This window comes from Camelina sativa, chromosome 3, assembly GCF_000633955.1.
Source record: "Camelina sativa cultivar DH55 chromosome 3, Cs, whole genome shotgun sequence".
Lineage (NCBI taxonomy): Eukaryota > Viridiplantae > Streptophyta > Magnoliopsida > Brassicales > Brassicaceae > Camelina > Camelina sativa.
In genome coordinates this window covers 22,912,382-22,933,472 of record NC_025687.1, presented here as the reverse complement: position 1 = coordinate 22,933,472, position 21,091 = coordinate 22,912,382, and the positions used below count along the sequence as shown (strand labels likewise).

Here is a 21,091-nt window from a genome sequence, read left to right as displayed (position 1 = left end):
AATCACCACCAAATTTGCATATGTACAGTTGTATAATTTGCATTTGTACAGTTGTATACAACAAGGTTTCTTCATTTTCACCTAAACATTAAAAAAGGATTTTAAAATATTATACAACCAAAATTTTTAAATTAAAATCCTGAAGCTCCTAAATATGAAGTGATTTATTTTATTTTAAATATAAAAAAATTAATTCCGATAAAACAAAAATTATCGATAATATAAAAAAGAGAAAGGACTAAAGGCGTGGACCCATATCGGTTGACGCAACGGATTCTGAACCTCTCGGCTCGTTTGTGTGTGTTTTTTGCTGCTCTCCTCCTCCGAGCTCCAGCCATGGTCACCTTCTTCTTCTAACCGCGAAAACCCTTATCTCTCTCTCTCTTTCATCTTTCTTCTCCGTCAAGTTTCTCGTCCCAAGTTTCTTTCTTCTTCCAGATTTTCTCAAGCTTTCTTTAGCATTTCTCATTCGCGAATCCTTCTCTCCCTGAGCTGAAACAAGGTACGTACATTTGCGAAAACCCTAGCTTTTCTCAAAAGAATTAAAAAAAAAAAACGAAATCTTGCCCTTGTTGCTACACGAGAGACTCTGAATCTGTACTTTTTACTATCTTCGATTCTAGATTTTGGCTTTTGGCGATGAAATCGAGCTAATATAGTCTTTCAAATCTTCCATTGAAGTCTGTTTTCTAGGGTTCCGGTTCCGATTAATTCTTCTCTGAGCTTGAAATCAGCATTTTACTAGCTTCATCTCTAGATTCGTGGTTTGTGATATCGAAATTTACCGGAAATTGAGTTTTTTTTTTTTGGTTGTCTAGTCTTTAAGTTTAGTCTCCGTTGAAGTTCGTTTTCTAAATTTTAGATTCCGATTTAACCGCCGTGTTTTCACATTCTTTTGTCTGATTCGGATCTACAGATCTCATGGCGAGAACAGCTTCTTCTCCTCCCAGGCAAACAGTTTCCGAACCTCCAAGATCCGATACACCCGGAGATCCGTCTGGTGACAAACCTCAACCTGATGTCTCCGGCGTCCCAGCCACTGATGTTACTGCTTCTTCTTCTCAGAAACGCGGCCGTGGTCGACCTCCGAAAGCTAAATCTGACTCCGGTGCCATTTCTGCTGAGCCGGGTAAAAAACCAGTTGGTCGTCCGAAGAGAAACGCAGCTCCAGCTGTTCCCACTGCGTCTGTAGCTGCGGCTGTGAAGAAGAGGCCTGGTAGGCCAAAGAGGTCTGTAACGGCGTCTGTGGTTACTGCTGCTGCTACTGGAGAGGGTTCAAGAAAACGAGGGAGGCCAAAGAGAGATGACGTGGCGACTGCAACTGGTCCAGTGGCTCCGGCTAAGAAACGTGGACGGAAACCTAATGTTGAAGTAGCTGCTGCTGCAAAGCCTGTGCGCAGGACTAGGAAGGTATATATCTCTTTCAACTTCATTATCTTTTTTATTCACAAAATGTCAAAAAGTAATTTAGAAAAACGTCTTATACCAATTATATCATTGTTCTTAACTGTTTGTTCTGCATAGATATTATAGAGTAGAGTGGACAAGTTTCAGTTAAACTTGTCATCTGATTCTCGTCTTTAATTGTGGTCAATTTAGAAAATTGTGTATCTTATCTGGATTTTCTTAATCTTGATTGTATGATTTTGTAAAACGGTCTTATATATTATATTGTTCTTCTTAACTGTTTCTTATGCATAGAGTGGAAAAAAGTAATGTGTTTTTTTTTGTCTCTGGTCTCAAATGTGGTCTGTATTGAGTGTGCAGTATCTGAAATTATTTGTATTTTTTTGAAAAAACTTTTCTTGATTTGGTGTATATCATAATCTTATTTTTTTTGTATAATGTGGAAATGAAAGTGATTGGTCTATTTGGTAAGTCGTTATCATTTTTATTTGAGTCAATATTTACAAGTGTTTTAGTTCATGTGTATACATATACTTATGTCAAAATCGGGTTTTTTTTTTATGCATGAACAAAAGAGCACCGCAGTGGCATCGGTAGCTGCAGGCCCAGGAGAGGTCAAGAAAAGAACCGCACTCTTAGTAAGTCAACTATACCCAACTAGCTTCTTGGTCAACATTACTGTATTCCTGGTTACACTATCCTTTGCATCAATTTGGTTTAGACATTATGTATGTATGTATGTTGTGTAGATCACAAAAGATAGTATAGCATTAATATTCGACAGAATTGTACATTATCTATGAAGTATCCCTTAGGAGATGGAATTGAATGGTCATTTGGTTGGTTTTTAAGATGGGGTTGGGTTTTCTATTGTCTATATAGTTTTCAGCTAAAAAGAAAAGAATCTGATAATAAAGTTGTTGAAATTGAAAATTGTTGCAGCAAAAGAAAGTGAAGGAAGCTGCAGCCAAGTTGAAAACAGCAGTTACAGCAATTGACGAAATCCAAGCGTTAGTGGCTGGGATGTAAAAGGCTATCATTTGACTCATCTACTACATTCGTTGGGAGAAAGACTGATTGGTTGATGTTTGATATTTCACATTAGGATTGTTTAGCTCTGAGATGTATGGAAAATCAGTAGAGTGTTACTTAATGGTCCTTGTGTAGCTCTGAGATGTATGGAAAATTTCCGAAAAGATTTGCTACGTCTTTGTCGTCAACATTTTTAACAATTCATTTTCTTTTGAGGTTTATCAATTTGTTTGGAGATTTAAAGGAAAGCTTTAACATTTGACAAAAATCCCATTCTGAAAGTCACAAAATTTAATTTACATTCAAATTTTCAACTAATTAACCGACCAATCACACATTAAATCTGTAGATAAAGGATCGTATCGAAATCTTCTTGTTCCTAGTAAGGCCCATTTCTGCCGACTCAGTCAGTCAACGACTAGATTGACCACTGGACCAGTGATAATAACTTCTCTGTCTCTCCCGTCTTTGTTTGAAAACTCAGAACAAAACCCTCGCGGCATTTGATTTCGATTTCTCTCCTTCAATTAGGGTTTCTCGCAGATTCCTCCTTCCTCGGCTTTACAAGGTAACGTCTGTAACAACAATCCATTGATTGATCCTCTCGTTTCGCTGCCGATTTCACAAACTATGATCGTTTTGATCGATTTCATGTAAAATCCATGTTCGAATTCTCTGGTTATAATAGATTTGATCATTTTTCTTGTGGAGATTGTTAGAGATGGAGGCGGAGATAAACATGCAAGTGGATGATGCTGTAACAAGGAAGCCTCGTATCTTACTTGCGGCAAGTGGAAGTGTGGCTGCGATTAAGTTCAGCAATCTATGCTATTGTTTCTCGGAATGGGCTGATGTCAAAGCCGTCGCTTCTAAATCATCTCTCAATTTCGTGGATAAACCTTCGCTTCCTCAGAACGTGACTCTCTATACTGATGAAGATGAATGGTCTAGCTGGAACAAGATTGGCGATCCTGTGCTTCACATCGACCTTAGACGCTGGGCTGATGTTATGATCATTGCTCCTTTGTCTGCTAACACTTTAGGCAAGGTAAAAAAAAAAATACTATTCTCATTAAGATGGATCTTCCCTGTTTAGTATTGGATAGTAGTCTGGACTCTAGAGTAGCTGCAGAATCATAGGCAACTTAGCTGAAGATCTAGAGTTGACATTTACATACTTCTATCTTGATCATGGAAGTATCGCCATTAGCAGATACATCCTTGTTACAAGGTTGTTTGATAATGCCAGCTATAGTCTAGAGTAAGTCTCTGGGTCATATTATTGTCATCAAGCAACAGAACCATATGCAAATGCAAAGTAGTGTATATCTGAATAAGTTCTTCGGCTCCATATTCTTTGTTTTCTTCAAGATCCTAACTAGCGCTATAGCTGAAGATATAGCTTTTACAAATTCTGGAGATTCTTTGCTTCTAATGATCTATAACATACTTCTCTTTTGATCATTTAAATGTCACCTCTGTTCTGAAATTGTTGATCTTTGGCTGTTGTTCATGTCATCAAGAAACAGAATCATAGGAACTGTAGCGTGCATAGCTGAAGAAGAAGATCTAGAGTTCAGCTTTTTGGCTCCATATTTTTCTGTTTCTTCATGATCTAAAAACCTCTTGTTCTTTCTCTTTCTACAGATTTCTGGTGGGTTATGTGATAATCTGTTGACATGCATAGTAAGGGCGTGGGATTATAGCAAACCGTTGTTTGTTGCACCTGCGATGAACACTTTGATGTGGAACAATCCCTTCACAGAACGGCACCTTGTGTTGCTTGATGAACTTGGAATTACTCTCATTCCCCCCATCAAGAAGAAACTTGCCTGTGGAGATTACGGCAATGGCGCCATGGCCGAGCCTTCTCTGATCTATTCCACCGTTAGACTGTTCTGGGAGTCCCAGGCTCATAAACAAAGTGATGCAACGAGTTGACTCTTACCTGGACATTAATTCCTCTCTTTTCTCTAGAGTCATATATTAGCAGTCATCCCATATCTTTTTTTTTTGTTTCTTGATTATACTAAGAACAAGCTTAGCTTGATGAATTCTTTGTAGAAATCGATTACCCTTATATCTCTCATGCAGATATTTTAAAATATCTAATCAAAGCAATGCAGTTTTGTCTGGCACAAAGACTGGAGTAGAAATCGAACAACACATGAGTTTTTGTTTCAATTTGCAGTTCCAGGATAGCAAAATAAGCAAATATTGTCCTCCAAGGAGCAACTTTTTATTGAAGGGAAGAAAATCATCAGAGGATATAGGTTATATAGAGTTTTGGGGGTAAAAACATGGATTTTACTTCTTGTTGGCTGTGAATAATCCCCATTTTAGTTCATTAGATGCAGCCTTTCGAAGCTTTGCTGTCCATACTCTTACAATGTCATTGTAATCCCCCTGTAATAAGATTATTTGATTGATATGAGAAACGCAACACAAAGGTGTTCTAGGCAATGAATTTAGTTGTGAGAAATGGTTTTTTTTTTTTTTTTTTTACTTCTGAGAAGTCGCTGATGTATTCTTCCTTTTCTTTCTTCACTTTTTCTAATTCACGGCTAAGGACTTGTATAAACTGCAATAAATGGTCTATGTTAGAATCAGCATTTTAAAGAAATGTATATACTGTAAAATGTACGTGGGAGTCACCTGATCAGTACGGTCTTCAGCAATCACATCCTCAAAGCCTGCTTCTTTCAGCATCTACAGAAGAAAAAAAAAATCCATGAATCTATAAAAATATGAAATGTCCCTCTATTAAGAAAATGATGAAAGGTTTTGATGATGAAAAGAAAAACAAACGTTTCCGTAAGCTTGAACACCATGGAGATCATATCGTCTTCGTTCCATGTACTCTACGACTTCAAGAGACGGAGTTCCAGCACTTCTGCAAAAGTCGGTGATGAGAATTTTACCGCCTGGTTTAAGCCACTTGAAGAATGTCCTGAATAGGGGTGGCTTGTCCTGAACACATGTACAAATGATACAGCGGGTGAGTAATCCAAAAACGCATCATCAAGAGTGAAAAAAGAGGAATTATATTGTGTGTAGTTTTGCTTTATACATGGACGTGCAGAAAAGTGTCACGGCTGTAAATAACATCGAAAGAATTGTCCGGATATGTTTTTGTAGTGCAGTCCGCGACATCGAACTCGACTGAGCATTTGAGTCCAATGGCACGCTCCAGTGCGAAAGAGATCATGTTGACCGATAGATCGATTCCAACAACATGAACATCAAAATTCTCAGCCATGTAGAAGTCACCTCCACCAATACCACAACCAACATCTAGAACTTTCTGTCCAGGTTTAAGGTCCATCTTTGCCACAAATTCTTTAGTTGTCTCTGTTAGGGGAAACCAAGAACTTAGAGACAAGATGCGGGCACATTTACAAACGCATGTCCTTTTATGAAGATAGAGTTAAAAGATGGAATTACCAAATCCACCAGTGCTATTATATCCGTCCCCAAAGACACGCTCATAGAGCAAGATCCCACTAGACTTGTACTGAACATTGTCCAAGAAACGCTGGACGTCCTTGTCATTCTCCAAGCTAACTTTTTGCCATATCCAGTAAATCTGCCAGCACATAGAAGATCTCTTGTAACTCTATGGGATCAAATGATAAGTAGAAACTAAACTCTCTGATAAGGGAAACTTTGTTACCTGATTCTTCTTGTTCTTCACATAAGCCCCAATGCTTTTGCAGCCAACCAGAGAGAGCTCAAATAATTTTCCAGAAGCATCACGTGTCTGACATTCTTTGAAAACCTGCATTACATTGTCACGTATACAGTTTAATATGTTTAGGAGATTTTTAATTTGAGAATCAAATCGACTCATCCCAACACATTAGCTCAGAAAGAGTGGAACCAAGGGACGGCAAATAAATAAAGTCAAACACATGATATATAGCATCTAGAAGAACACTACTACATGTGTTACTAGTCTCACAATCGTGTACAATATAAAAATTTAGATCTCAGTAACATAAACAGTGATATGTAAAAAATTGAACCTTATTATAGAATCTTGGTTCACGGTTGTGGGTGGGGTTTGATTCACGCTTGCTGTACCTAGATTGATGGAAGCAAGACTCTCTGAAGAAAATGTATCCCCCTGGCTTTACCCATTTAAGCATTCTCTCTGCCATTAGCTCCACCTGCAATAACCATCATCATCCAAAATGTTAGTCTTTCTTATCTAGAAAGTCAAAAAGAGTAAAAGAAGAATCAGATTTCACCTCTTTATCAGAGAGATACATGAGCAACCAATTTGAGAAAATCAAGTCAATAGATCCATCTGCGATTTTCAAGTCTGGAGATGTTACATCAGCACATATAAACTTGACGTTCTTGTACTGCCCATTAACACTTTCATTCTGCAAAAAACAAAACATTACCAAATAAATAAACATGGCCAGCCATAGTAACAGAAACTTTTTTTCTTTTTAACATAACAACAGCTAGCAAAGTAGTAAAAAAAACCTTCTGAATGGCGCTTTCTATGAAGTCAAGGGCTATAACTTCACCAGCCTTCTGAGCCAATTCACCAGTGAAACGACCAATACCAGCTCCAAGTTCCAGCACAGACTTGCCTTCATATGGTGGGATTAAAGAGAGTACCTAAACCAAATAAACACATTAGTCAAGTTCATTTTATCACCATTTTTTGAAAGGTGAGTATGTCAGACGTTCCTAGATTTGATTAGAAATATGAAAGAAACTATAGATAAGATTAACCTCCTCAGGACGCTCTTCTTTGTCGAGATCAGAAGCTTTAGAGTCAAGCATCATAGCTTCAACAGTCAAATCACTTGAATGCTCCATCCAGTAGCTTTTTTGGATATGTCTCTCTTCCTCTGTTCCAATTTTTTATATATAAACAAAAGTGAGACACTTTAATCAGTGAAGAAGCACCTACTACTTTGGAATTCACAAAACGTTATTTTATCGTAAAAAACAGTAATTCGCAGAAGAGGGACCAACAATAATTGAATTCACAAAACGTTATCTTATTGTAAAAATCAATATTTTTCTTATTTAAATTAAGATGGAGATCTGAATGGTCTATCTGGAACAAGATTGGTGATCCCGTGCTTCACATCCAGCTTATGATCATTGCTCCTTTGTCTAATGTTATGATCATTGCTCCTTTGTCTGCTAACACTTTAGGCAAGGTAAGAATTGTATTACTTTAGGCAAGGTAAGAATTGTCCAAATCAATATGTTAGCTATTGTTTAGTATCTCTAGAGTTGAGCTCTTTGCCTCCTTTCTCTTTACAGATATTTCTGGTGGGTTATGTGATTACCTATTGAAATGTATATAATAAGAGCGTGGGACTATATATAGCAAACGGTTGTTTGTTGCACTGGCGATGAACACCTTAGATGTGGAACAGTTGCTTGATGAACTTGGAATCAGTCATCAAGAAGAAACTGGCCTGTGGAGAGTAGTAAGACTGTTCTGGGAGCCGCAGGCTCATTAAACAATGTGATGGAACGAGTTGAGTTTTACTTAGCTACTGATTGCTCTGTTTTTTTCTAGTCATAGGTCAATCATCCCATATGATAGATGTATCTTTTTCTTGAATACACTAAGAACATGCAGATATTTTAATGGGAAAAATGTCATTTAAATCACCAACTTTCAAATTGTGGTTATTTTAATCATGAACTTTTTAGGTGGCCATTTTAATCATGAACTTATTGTTGACTTATATTTTAAACATCATCTTTTGTTGACCGAGTCAAAATTATCACGACGTTAAATTGTTTAACAGAGCTAATAACAGACGTTTATGTGTCGTTAACCATCCTCTGTTAGTGAGAAACGACATCGTTTGGCAAAAACTAAAACCCCCAAATCCATTAAATCGAAATCCCTAATTTCTGAAAACCAAATCCCTAATTTCAAATCATCATCTTCTCCAAATGTCGAATGTAAGAAAGAGTAGCTATATTGAGATGTTGATAGAAACAAGTCGACGAGGATCGCAGAGTGTTGAATGTGTTGTCGGAGACGGACCTGAAGCTCCACCACGAGGTGAATCACAGAGTGTTGTCAGAGATAGAGTTCATGCTGAACTGCAAGTCGCTTCGGAATCTGGGGGCAGAGACGGAGATCGAGCTCAGACTGAAGACATATTGAATTCTGGTGGCGAAGATAGAGCAAGACATGGATTTGGCTCTTGTTGTTTTGAAGATGATTGTAGGGTGTATGGTGATGAAGATTGTGATATTGTTGATGATGCAATAGGTTGTGAAGATAACAATGATGAGGAAGTGGACAATGGTTTAGCTATTGAGGAAGATGCTAACATAAACATTGAAGAAGACTTTCCAGAGGCTGCTAGACTTGAAGATGTTGGTTCCGATAATGACAGTGGTGACGATATCTAGGACGAAGACAAAATTCCAGATCCTTTGTCATCTGACGACGAGGATGAGTTGGAAGACATAGACAAGGACGATGCAACTCATACAAACAAAGCCAGCGAAGATCCAGAGGGTTTGTTAGCATTGGAGAAAACTTACAACTCTCCTGATGATTTCAAGCTCTCCGTTTTGAAGTACTCCTTAAAGACACGGTATGACATCAAAATTTATAGATCTCAAGCTCTGTTGGTTGGTGCAAAATGCTGTTATGTTGATGAAGATGGTAATAAATGTCCATAGAGAGTATATTGTTCATATAAGAGGAGGAAGCATAAGATGCAAATAAAGATTTATATCAATGAGCATATATGTGTGAGGTCAAGGTATTCAAAGATGTTGAAGCGGTCTGCTATTGCCTTTTTGTTTGAAGAAAGGTTGAGACTCAATCCGAAGCATACAAGACATGAGATGGTTGTTGAGATTAAAAGAGAATACAAGTTGGAGGTTAGTACAGATCAGTGTGCTAAGGCGAATACCAAAGTTTTGCGTACAAGAAAGGCCATGAGTCCCAATTTGCACGAATCTGGGATTACCAAGCAGAGGTGTTAAACCAAAACAAAGGCTCCGAGTTTGAGATCGAGACAGTACCAGGGCCAGTCACTGGAAGCAAACAGAGGTTTTTTCGTTTATATATATGTTTTAAATCATAAAAAGATTCTTGGAAGGAAACCTAAAATGGCCACCTAAGAACTTCATGATTAAAATGGCCACCTAAGAAGTTCATGATTAAAATGGCCACAATTTGAAAGTTGGTGATTTAAATGATATTTTTCCCATATTTTAATATATCTCTGAAAATCAGAGAAATGCAAGTTTTATGTGGCACAAAGACTGGAGTAAGAAATCGAAACACATGAGTTTTTCATTTGATTTGCAGTTGGAGGATAGTAAAACAAGCATATACATGAGTCCCCCAAAGGAACTGTTTTATTGAAGGGAACTGAATCACCACCAGAGGATAAGTTATAGAATTTTGGGGGCTGGATTTTACTTCTTGTTGGCTATGAATAATCCTCATTTTTGTTCACCAGGTGCAGTCCTCTCAAGCTTAGCTGTCCATCCTCCAACAATGTCATTGTAATCCTCCTGTAATAAGATTTTGTGATCAAGATATTAGAACGCAACAAACATGTGTTTTTCTCAGTGGAGTGGTTGTGAGAAATGTTTTTTACTTGTGAGAAGTCGCTGATGAATTCGTCCTTTTCTTTCTCCACTTTTTCTAATTCACGCCTGAGGACTTGTACAAACTGCCAAAAATAGTTATGTTTAGAATCAGCATTTTGAGAAATGTATATACTGTGAAAGATATGTGGGAGTCACCTGATCAGTACGGTCCTCAGCAATCACATCCTCAAAGCATGCTTCTTTCAGCATCTACAAGAAGAAAGGTTTCATGAATTATGATAAATGTGAAATGTCCCTTAATTCTTTAAATGATTAAAGGTTTTGTGAGAAAACATAAAAAAAGACACAAACCTTTCCATAAGCTTCGGAATCCGTTTTCACAAACATGGATTTCTTTTTTTGGCGGTTTAAAAATGTACCAAAAGAGGATTTATACCCCTGGATTTTGTGGTATATTTGGAAAGCGCGCAATGACAAACTGTTCGGTAATCTAGATTCAAACCCTCTAGCAATTTTGCGGCTAGCAGAGGATGAGACGAAAGCATGGACTTTAGCCCAGGCACAGGATATGGTGTTACCTTCGGATACTACCACTGCGGCTGCTCTCTGTGGTAGTGATAGAGTAGGGGTTCCTCGGTCTTTGACGAGTTATATGTGTTTTGTGGATGGTTCTTGGAAAGCTACAGATCGTTATGCGGGTCGAGGATGGTTTTGCACATCTCCCTGAGGTGAGGGTCCCACTATGGGGGCTGTCAACCTCTACCGTAGTCTATCCCCTCTTCATGCTGAGATTGAAGCCCTTGTTTGGGCTATGCGCTGTATGATTGGAGCGGATAACCAATTTGTTGTCTTTCTCACCGACTGCTCCAACTTAGTGAAGATGGTGTCTTCGCCTTCCGAGTGGCCAGCATTTACGCCTTATTTGGAGGACATTCAGGCTGATAAAGAGGAGTTCGCGTCTTTCTCCTTAGTCTACGTCCCTCGTTCACAGAATGGTAGAGCGGATAATCTTGCGCGGCGTGTTCGCACAGTTCCGCACTTCGTTACCTATGTTAACAATGTCCCTTCGTATTGACTCGTTTGAACTAATCTTATTCTCTGTTGTCAAAAAAAAAAAGAAAAAAAAAAAAGCTTGAACATCATGGAGATCATATCCTCTTTGTTTTATGTACTCATGCGAATTCAGGAGACGGAGTTTCAGCACTTCTGCAATAGTCCGTGATGAGAACTTTACCGCCTGGTTTAAGCCACTTGAAGAATGTCCTGAATAGAGCTGGCTTGTCCTGAACACAGATACAAATGATGCAAAGGGTGATTAAACAAGAAAAACATTTTCAAGTGTGGAGAAAAAGATGTTTTTGAATAGCTTTGCTAATACTTAGATGTGGAGAATAGTGTCACGGCTGTAAATGACATCGAAAGAATTATCAGGATATGTTTTTGTGGTGCAGTCCGCAGCTTCAAACTCGACTGAGCATTTGAGTCCAATGGCACGCTCTAGCGCGAAAGAGATCATGTTGACCGATAGATCGATTCCAACGACATGAACATCAAAATTCTCAGCCATGTAGAAGTCACCTCCACCAATACCACAACCAACATCTAGAACTTTCTGTCCAGGTTTAAGGTCCATCTTCGCCACAAATTCTTTAGTTGTTTCTGTTAGGGAAACCAAGAACTTAGAGACAAGAGACGGGCAAACATTTACAACCGCATGTCCGTATGAACATAAGGGTTAAAGATGGATATACCAGCTCCACCAGTGCTCACATATCCTTCCCCAAAGACACGCTCATAGCGCAAGATCCCACTAGACTTGTATTGAACATTATCCAAGAAACGTTGGAAGTCCTTGTCATTCTCCAAGCTAACGTTTTGCCATGTCCAGCAAATCTGCCATTACAGGGATTTTAAAGTTTAACCTCTTGTAGATCAGTGGGATCAAATGATAAGGAGAAACTAAACTATCTGATAAAGAAAACTTTGTTTACCTGATTCTGATTCTTCTTGTTCTTCACATAAGCCCCAATACATTTGCAGCCAACCATGGAGAGCTCATATGATTTGCCAGAAGCATCCCGTGTCTGACATTCTTTGAAAACCTGCATTACATTTTCACGTACGCAGTTTAATATATTTGCGAGATTTTGAATTTGACCAACAGATATCGAAGAGAATCAACTCGAGTCATCCCAACACATTATTAGCTTAGAGAGAGTGGAGCCAAGCGCCTGCAAATATATGAACTAATGATATACACACTTTTAAAGCCTTATCAAACTTATATATAGCATCTAGAAGAACACTACTCCATGTACCTAGTCTCACACTCGTGTATACATGATAAACATTTAGATCTCAGTCACATAAAAAGTGATCTATAAAGACTGTAACCTTAGTATAGAATCTCGGTTCACGGTAGTGGGTGGGGTTTGATTTACGCTTGCTGTCCCCAGACTGATGGAAGCAAGATTCTCTGAAGAAAATGTAGCCCCCTGGCTTTACCCATCCAAGCATTCTCTCTGCCATCAGTTCCACCTGCAATCACCGTCACCAATTCATCCAAAAGATTAGTCTTTAGAAAGTCAAAAAGAGTAAAAGAATCAGACTTCACCTCTTTATCAGAGAGATACATGAGCAACCAGTTTGAGAAAATCAAGTCGATAGATCCATCTGCGATTTTCAAGTCTGGAGATGTTACATCAGCACACATAAACTTAACGTTCTTGTAATGCCCATTAACACTTTCATTCTGCCAAAGAACAAAACATCACCAAATACACATACATGAGAAGAAGCCATTGGTAAAAACAGTACCTTTTCAACATAACAACAGCTAGCAAAGTAGTAAAGAAAACCTTCTGAATGGCGCTTTCGATGAAGTCAAGAGCTATAACTTCACCAGCCTTCTGAGCCAGTTCACCAGTGAAACGACCAATACCAGCTCCAAGTTCCAGGACAGATTTGCCTTCATATGGTGGGATTAAAGAGAGTACCTATAGCAAAGAAACACATCAGCCAAGTTCACTTTATCACCATTTTTTGAAAGGTGAGTATATCACACGTTCATAAACCCGATTCATAGATAAGAGTAAACCTCAGGACGCTCTTCTTTGTCGAGATCAGAAGCTTTAGAGTCAAGCATCATAGCTTCAATAGTCAAATCACTTGAATGCTCCATCCAGTAGCGTTTTTGGATATGTCTCTCTTCCTCTGTTCCAATTTTTTATTATATAACCAAAACAAAAAAAAGTGAGACACCACTCTCCAACTTCGAAACCATGAAGAGACACCTACTTATAAAAATATTCGATTTTTTTTTTTAAACAATGAATTCACAAAACGTGATTTTATTTTTAAGAAATCACTAAAATAATTTGATGAAGGAGGGGCCAATAATGATGATGATGATCCGATTTTATTAAGACATGAGAAAGAAAAAGACAAAACAAGAAAAAGCAAAAAAAAAAAAAGATTCTATTCTTGTGAGATTCAGACAAAACAAGGAAGGAATAGAGCATTACTGTGAGGTGTTGTCGCCATTATTACTTAAGGAAGGAAGGAAGACGATATAGAGGATTAGAGAAATGTGATGGTTTTCAATGGCCTTCAACGGCGAGTCTGGATCTAGAGAAGCTTCTCGAGTCGAGATCATTTGAACTCCTCAGACTCAAATTCCCTCAGATTTCTCCGCGAAGCTTTTGTTTTGTGGCTCACCGCAGACCGTTGAGCGCTTTTAGAGAATGTGTGAGAGAGAGAGATGGTGGGCTTGGACCTTAAGGTATTGGGCCTTTAGGCCTTGTTATGTTAACATTGATGTAAATTTTGCAGTTATCCTATAAATTACAATGCACCTAATGTATCAATCATATTGACAACTTTTTATTATTTATTTTTGGACAACAGCACCTAATAATTTTGAAAGTTATCATTTATCAACTTATCATGCAAAACAAAAAAAAAAAAAAATAAGAAATTTGAAATTAACTTCTTAAATTTTTTATTTTGTATTAGTGCTAAGTTACTAAGGGGTTGGTATTGGACGAGAGAATGTGAAAGAATTTATTAGACATTTGAATTCCAGTGTTATTGGACTAAACATTTTATCAAGTCTTTTAAATTCATCTGTTATTGGATTAAGTACTTTTAAGTAGTCTTTTAAATTACTTTAGAATCTAGTGTTATTCAAGTCGTTAACTTTTCATTGCTATTAAATTCTGGTGTTATTGGATGTTATGTATTTTATAATAGCAACTTGATTTAACTAGAATGTTAAAGAATTGTTAGTGCAAATTATGAAGAAAAAAGTCTGACCTTTTAACGTAGGATTTGGATAATACTTTACACGTAAAATAAAAAATGGCCAGAAAATAGACTTCTTCAAGAGTAAAGAGAGAAGCGTAGACTTCCTTGGTAGCATTAACCGGCCGCTTTGAATTTCTTCACAGTAATACCATTATTGCCATTGACATTCCCATCAACCATCTGTCTCTTTGCAACCTTTGCTCTCCTGTATCAGCCATCTTTGCGACCTTTGCTCCTGTATCAGCCACCACAGCAGTGCCGTTCTCGCTCTTATTTGAGACACCTTTCATCTCTCTCAGCTTTGCTTTCTCCTCTCTCAGCTTTGCTTTCTTCTCTCTCAGCTTTGCTTTCTCCTTCTCCATCTTCTCCCTCAACGAGCTCACTTCCTCTTTTGTACCATTGCGTACAGAGCATACTATTGGACCATGTTAGAAGACCTTTCCTTTATCGCTTAGAGTTACCATTGTATAGCACGTATGTAATATTCTCGTAGGGCAACATATCCCTCTATGTATATATATCGTTTGGTGATGAATGAGGAAGATATACAATTCTCTGCAGAACCTTTGACATAGTATCAGAGCAGAAACATTAAAAAAAAAAACAGAGGAAGAACGAAAAGAAGAAGAAAGACGAAGACAATTGAGAGATGATGACGACAACACCAAGTGCTCGTACGACGGAAGAAGCATCTCTCTCACCACTTTACCTTCATCCTTCGGATGGTCCTGGAAACTTCACCGTCCAACTTACCACTTTACCTCAATCCTCCATCCTCCATCCTTTGACACATACGTCTTTTAAACATCGAGATATTGAAAATGAGACTATTATTGTTAAATGAGAGACGTTATTAGTGTTTGTTTTAATTCAGATTGTGATTTGGTAAAAGTGTTATTGACTAAATATTCTTTATGGATATTCTACATTTTCAAATTTTAAATTAACATACACTCTTATCAATCATATATCATAAAATCCCTAAAAAGTAGTATTTGTTACACTTACTTCTCCTATATAATATTGGAGATCCTTTCACTTCTCAAAAGCAAAACAAACCATCTCACGAAAACAATTTGAAGTCATCTTTCGTAAGTTCTCTGTTTTAATTTTATATAGTTACTTACACTCCCATGTTTATTCATTTCTTTATGTTTTTTTTTGTTTTTGTTTTTTTGCTTTTTCTCTTTAGAATGGATACCGGAGAAGGGTCGCACACAAAAACAAAAACCAAGAAAAATTCATATAATTCTTGGACATATGAAAAGTGTCAAGAGTTGCAGGCTACATTAGTTGAAGCTATCAAACGGGGGTGGCGTGACAAAACGGTTCGATAAGTAAAGCTACGGTAGAGAAAAAGATACTACCAATGCTAAATAAAAAGCTTAAATGCAATAAGACTTACACAAATTACTTAAGTCGAATGAAAACTGAAGGGAATATAATGTGTATTCTGAACTCTTACGCTTTAGCTCTGGTTTTGGATGGATCCCATCAGAAAACAATTTACAGCTCCAGATGATGTGTGGGCAGCCTACTTGTTGGTAACTCTAACTTTCCCAAATTTAAATATATTTTAATCACGATTGATAAATAATAATTAATGTATGATGTTTTTTCAGGGGCATCCAAGGCATGAAAACCTGAGGACCAGCACTTTTGAAGATTTTGAGGATTTACAATTGATTTTTGAAACTGTTATAGCAAAGGGAATCAACACGTTTGGACTTGGTAGTGATTCAAATGCTGAAACTTTTGAAGACGAAGATGATGATCTTCAAGCAAGAGATGATTTGGGGGATGACGACGAGGTGGATGAAGTCTCTGTTAAACCAAAGTTACCTACTAGGAAAAGAGCTAAAACCAGTCGTAATGGAGATCCATTAGATTCAACTAATAATCATGGTGAGTCTTCAGAGAAGGTATTAACTGAAATGGTTGGAGTTAGCACTCAGATTATAAGTCTGATTCAACAAAGAGAAGAAAGACAACAAAGAGAAGTTGAGCTTAGAGAAATTCAGAAAAAAAAGAATAATGTTTGGGATGCTGTCAAAGAGATTCCTGATTTGGAAGATCATGTCCGCTATGATGCAGTAACCAAAATCCATACGTTGAAAATGAAAGACGTATTTGTAAGCATGTCTGTCGAAGACCGCTTGGGCTGAATTCTCCGTAACACTTAGCGTATTATTTTCTTATTATCTGTTGAATCGAATAAAACAATAGCTAAGTTTAGAATAATTATTTTAGTAGTAGTTTTCTTATATTTTAAATTCTCACTTTTCAATGTTGCTTTTTTCCTTAAAAATCAGAATAATAAGTGCTTAGTTTTGAAGTTTAAATAATCATAATAATAATAATAACATGTGTTTTTGTTCACCTCTGGATCACGTACGCTTTACACGAGCTAAACAATTCGTGCATCAAAAGAAAAATTCGTTGACAACTGTTATTATTTACAAGCTTACACGAATCAAATAATGCAAATATCTATACATGGTCGAATGTGTGATTCCTTTAAAGCATATATATATGTGAAAGAGAACACGTAAATGAATCCTTGCTAAGTCAATGATACCAAAAGAAAAGTCCCCAAAATTAGGGAAACAATACACATGTATTAAGATTTAAACAAACTTTCAAATTCAAAATATATAACATATGATTTTTTCCTACTATATCTCATAAGAATCCCTACATATTAGTCTTATTAAGATTTAAAATTTCAGCACTTATATATATAACTTTTCTTTTCTGTTTCTAGATCAGTCGACTAACATTTATATTTTCAAAACAAATAGAAGAGAAGAAGCCCACATCAACCAAAAGCTGTTCGTAAGCTGTTTCAAGAGGTATATTATTGTTCTTCTGAATCGTTACTAGTTCTTGTTGTTATTGTCACTGCACCCAGTTGTGCTGAAGATATATTTGTATTATATGGGAGACATGGTCATAATTACTAATTTGTTTTAATAGGTTACTTTTTTTGATGGATCTAAATGACCATGAAGAGGAAGAGGACACAAGAGTGCATGAAGACGATGATTTTGATGTGGACGTATCTATAATGGTGGTAATGATGACGGTAGGAGCTCAGATTCATAACACACGACAGCAACTCACGGGTGGTGATTATATAGAACGTCCCATTCGTCGACCAGTCACACAGCTCGGAGAAGAATATATACAAAAGGTATTAAAAGATGATCCCGAAGATTTTCGGGTGCTGTATCGTATGATTCCAGATATGTTTTTGAAGCTGTCTAGAATTATCAGAGATAAAACTGGTTTACAAAACACACAAAAATATCTGTCGAAGAGATGCTTGCTGTCTTCATGCTCACAGTTGGACAAAATGCAAGATATGGCTACGTGAAAAACACATTTCAAAGGTCCAAGTTTGCAGTGAGCACAAGCTTTAATAAAATTTTAAAAGCTCTGCTTATTATAGCTCCAAGTCAGATGGTGAAACCAGATGGTTTAGTGCCACTGAAGATCAGAGAAAGTACACGATTTTATCCATATTTTAAGGTGCATTATTTCATCTTTTGTTTAAATTGATTCTTTTAGTTTTTTCTTCATAGAATTTGACTCTTTTTTTTGCATGTATTATAGAATTGCGTTGGAGCGATAGATGGTACACATATACCAGCAACAGTAGTTGGGCGTGAGGTGGCAAGCTATCGCAATCGAAAAGGAACAATATCTCAGAACGTTTTGGCTGTATGTAACTTTGATCTGGAGTTTATTTACATTCTGAGTGGATGGGAGGGTTCGGCCCACGATTCAAGAGTGTTAAGTGATGCGTTAACTAGAGGAACTAACAAGTTCCAAGTGCCCAATGGTAAAACATTTATAAATTTTCTATAGATCATATGTCTTATATATAGTAACATATATCATCCAAATTTCAGGAAAATTTTATCTAGTTGATTGTGGATTTGCGAATCGTCTCAGCTTTTTAGCTCCATTCCGAGGTGTTAAGTATCATCTACAGGAATTTGCTGGTCAAGGTCGTGATCCTGAAACTCCATATGAGTTATTTAATCTTCGCCATGCTTCTCTGAGAAACGTGATCGAAAGGATATTTGGAATCTTTAAATCTCGTTTTGCTATTTTTAAATCAGCATCTCCTTTTTCTTACAAGAAACAAGCTGGATTAGTCTTAGCATGTGCAGGGCTGCATAACTTTCTTCGTAGAGAATGTCGATCGGACGAAGGTGTGTTCCCTAATGAAAATAATGCAGTTAACAATGGAAATAATTCTGTCAATATAGATGAAAGTGATAGAGAAGAATCTCTCGAGACGCAAGAGCAAGACAGAGAAAATGCAAATAATTGGAGACAATCTATGGCCGAAGACATGTGGAAAGATGCTACGATTTAAAAGTTCATTGATAGATAGATTTTAGTTTTCAAGTTTTGCATTTAATAAAATTGCTACATCTAATAAACTATTGTAGTGTTTGTTTATGTTGAATTTTAAACTCCTAGCCTTCGTGGATAGAGGATGAAGGAGCGAACTTATCCATTTCAATTTGTTTCTGTTGTTTCTGTTGTTTTGAATTCAGTTCTTTGTTTTGTTTCCTGCAGTTTTTGATTAAGGTGATATTGGTTGTGTCATGTCATGGTGTTAGCACCTATCTTCTTCTCGCCTCCGTTGCTTGGCTCTATCTTGTCTTTTCTTTGCTTACAACTCTTTAACGATTGGGAATACAACCATCAGCGATTGGTGTTTTCCTCACGTCGTCCCTTCCAGCTTTTCTTTTATTCATGAGTTTTCTACAACCATGACATGCTTGATCAGAGACCCGTTTGTGATTTCCACCACTCCGCGACGTCTCTTTTTCTCTTCAACTAAAACGACGACAAACGGCAACAAAATAACTTCGGCTCGATCTCTTTACTCTCATGAACGAAAGATGACAATGTGTTTGCTTTTTTGGTGCCTGCAATTTCTGCTAAGGTTGTTGTGTGCTCGTGATGTTCAGTTTTCTTTTTTTTTTGTTAACGTGGTGAAAAAAGAAACAGAGAAATTAGTGGAATTGATATCTTTTCAATTCTGTTAAAAACTCTCTTTTATTCTATTAAAGTGTTGCAAAATATAATTGATAGAATTAACGAGAAAGATTTGAAAGCTTTTAGAATACTTAAAAATCTATTGTTTATGTCTTCAAATCTATTCAATCAAATTCTATTAAATTCTTTCATCCAATACCCCCCTAAGAGCATCTACACTGGCAGTTGCTCACAAGATACTAATATATTAAAAAATTAAAAAGTAATAAAAAAGCTGGAAAGAGAGTAAAAATTGATTTTGGTTTGAGGTGTGAGAACCTAGCTTAGCAATTTGAGAACCTAGCTGAGTAACTCACATGACACTTGACTTTAAATTATTGGTCAAATTCTTATTTTATAATTTATTTATTTGTTCAATAAATCTTTTTTTATAAAAACATTAAAATAATATCTATGAAGTACTCATATATGAGCACTCACCAGTAATGATAGTGTAAGGAACACAAGCCAACCAATCAATAAAGAAACACAAAATAAAAAAATAAAAAAACAAAAAAACTTAACAGCAGAATCTGGAAAAAAACACCGATTTCGAACTGCCTGAGAAATTTGCGAGGTTTCCTCAGGTCCAAAGACTTGGAAGTTAATTTGTGGGTGTGAATTGTGAGTATACCTTATATATTCTCTTCTTTTTCTCTAGTTGATTACGGTGAAAGAATGGTTATGGTAAGTTAAAGATCTATTGTTGTTCTCTTTAGATTTGATGCCGGCATGGTCTCTCTATATATCCTCTCTTTTGTGGTTGTTAATGGTGTTCTTAGTCTCATGTACGTAATTCTTTTGTACTTTCTACTACATTAAATCAAGAAAATATTTTAACGAAAATCAAAAGAGAATACCTAATTGATAACTTTAAGGTCCCGGATACGTATAGAAGTTAAAAGGAAAATATAATAAGGTTTGTGTGATGGTCCTGCATGTACTCGTAGCTGTGTCATACTCATACATTCACGTGCCTCCACGGCTCGACCTAATACTCCTTGGACATTTGAGTTTACCCGTAACTTCTTTCCCCAAAAACTAACTAAAAATTTGACGTATACATACACTAGTATTAGATGAAATTTGTGGCAGCCACTAATAAGGGATTGAAGTCGCTAATACTACATACTTGCGTTCCACGGTTAGAAAATAACACTTCATGGTTGAAATGTGTAGTTTTAATTCAAACGAATTAAAGTAATGGGACTAAAACACCAATATGTTTTGACCTCCACAAATTGAAAAAAAACTCTAATAACATCACAACATTCTTCAATTTTATGCTTACCGCAATGATTTTTGAAAATATATATTTACTAACCAAATAATAAGATATACAAAGGCAACTCCTATATACTATCACATTTTTTTATGTTTTTTTGTTTTCTACTTCTTTAGTTAATTTACATTAAGTTGGGGTTTTCAAATTCAGGTTTAAAGTCCCATAAATCATAGACCCTTAGAGCCAGGAAGATCAATCCATTGAAGCTGAGCCTCAATCTCACCGCACTCGACATGTCTTAGTCGAAGGACCAAATCTTGAATGAGCTTACCGTCAGACCATATAACCCGAGACTCCTCGGCAAGGCAATTGTCTCGGCTCGGCTGGACCGTGGTCACAATGGTCCCAGATGGGAGATCATGTAATTGCATCTTCACTGCATTAACGAACGGCTTAATAATAAATTCTGCATCTCCCATCTTGTCGTCTTTGGTG

General features: G+C 36.8%; 5 protein-coding genes and 2 pseudogenes across 7 annotated transcripts; 5 read left to right on the top strand and 2 right to left on the bottom strand.

The window, feature by feature from the left end:
* LOC104777782 (putative DNA-binding protein At1g48610) lies at positions 255–2,676 on the top strand. The gene is made up of 4 exons (XM_010502097.1): positions 255–502; positions 917–1,410; positions 1,983–2,045; positions 2,350–2,676. The coding sequence occupies exons 2-4, from the start codon at positions 922–924 to the stop codon at positions 2,434–2,436; spliced, it is 639 nt and encodes a 212-aa protein (XP_010500399.1). The 5' UTR covers positions 255–502; positions 917–921; the 3' UTR covers positions 2,437–2,676.
* On the top strand, positions 2,808–4,546 carry LOC104777779 (probable phosphopantothenoylcysteine decarboxylase). 3 transcript variants are annotated; one of them, XM_019243889.1, is made up of 3 exons: positions 2,808–3,007; positions 3,148–3,487; positions 4,087–4,546. In XM_019243889.1, the coding sequence occupies exons 2-3, from the start codon at positions 3,161–3,163 to the stop codon at positions 4,378–4,380; spliced, it is 621 nt and encodes a 206-aa protein (XP_019099434.1). In that variant the 5' UTR covers positions 2,808–3,007; positions 3,148–3,160; the 3' UTR covers positions 4,381–4,546. The 3 variants fall into 3 exon arrangements, with proteins under 3 accessions (XP_019099434.1, XP_010500397.1, XP_010500396.1); XM_010502095.2 differs by having other exon boundaries at positions 2,810–3,007; positions 3,159–3,487; XM_010502094.2 differs by having other exon boundaries at positions 2,811–3,007; positions 3,151–3,487.
* On the bottom strand, positions 4,590–7,346 carry LOC104777780 (phosphomethylethanolamine N-methyltransferase-like). Its single transcript, XM_010502096.1, has 11 exons — positions 7,189–7,346; positions 6,934–7,071; positions 6,690–6,827; positions 6,465–6,608; positions 6,113–6,217; positions 5,884–6,025; positions 5,510–5,790; positions 5,248–5,409; positions 5,095–5,148; positions 4,946–5,020; positions 4,590–4,845 (listed from the first exon to the last, which is right to left on the bottom strand). Exons 1-11 carry the CDS (start codon positions 7,273–7,275, stop codon positions 4,747–4,749), a joined length of 1,425 nt encoding a protein of 474 aa, XP_010500398.1. The 5' UTR covers positions 7,276–7,346; the 3' UTR covers positions 4,590–4,746.
* Positions 7,435–9,656, top strand: LOC109132288. The gene is made up of 2 exons (XM_019243890.1): positions 7,435–7,625; positions 7,732–9,656. The coding sequence occupies exon 2, from the start codon at positions 8,380–8,382 to the stop codon at positions 8,845–8,847; it is 468 nt and encodes a 155-aa protein (XP_019099435.1). The 5' UTR covers positions 7,435–7,625; positions 7,732–8,379; the 3' UTR covers positions 8,848–9,656.
* LOC104777781 lies at positions 9,721–13,729 on the bottom strand (annotated as a pseudogene).
* On the top strand, positions 15,507–16,496 carry LOC104777778 (annotated as a pseudogene).
* On the top strand, positions 17,303–18,715 carry LOC104779220. Its single transcript, XM_019240718.1, has 3 exons — positions 17,303–17,506; positions 17,929–18,124; positions 18,228–18,715. The coding sequence occupies exons 1-3, from the start codon at positions 17,303–17,305 to the stop codon at positions 18,698–18,700; spliced, it is 873 nt and encodes a 290-aa protein (XP_019096263.1). The 3' UTR covers positions 18,701–18,715.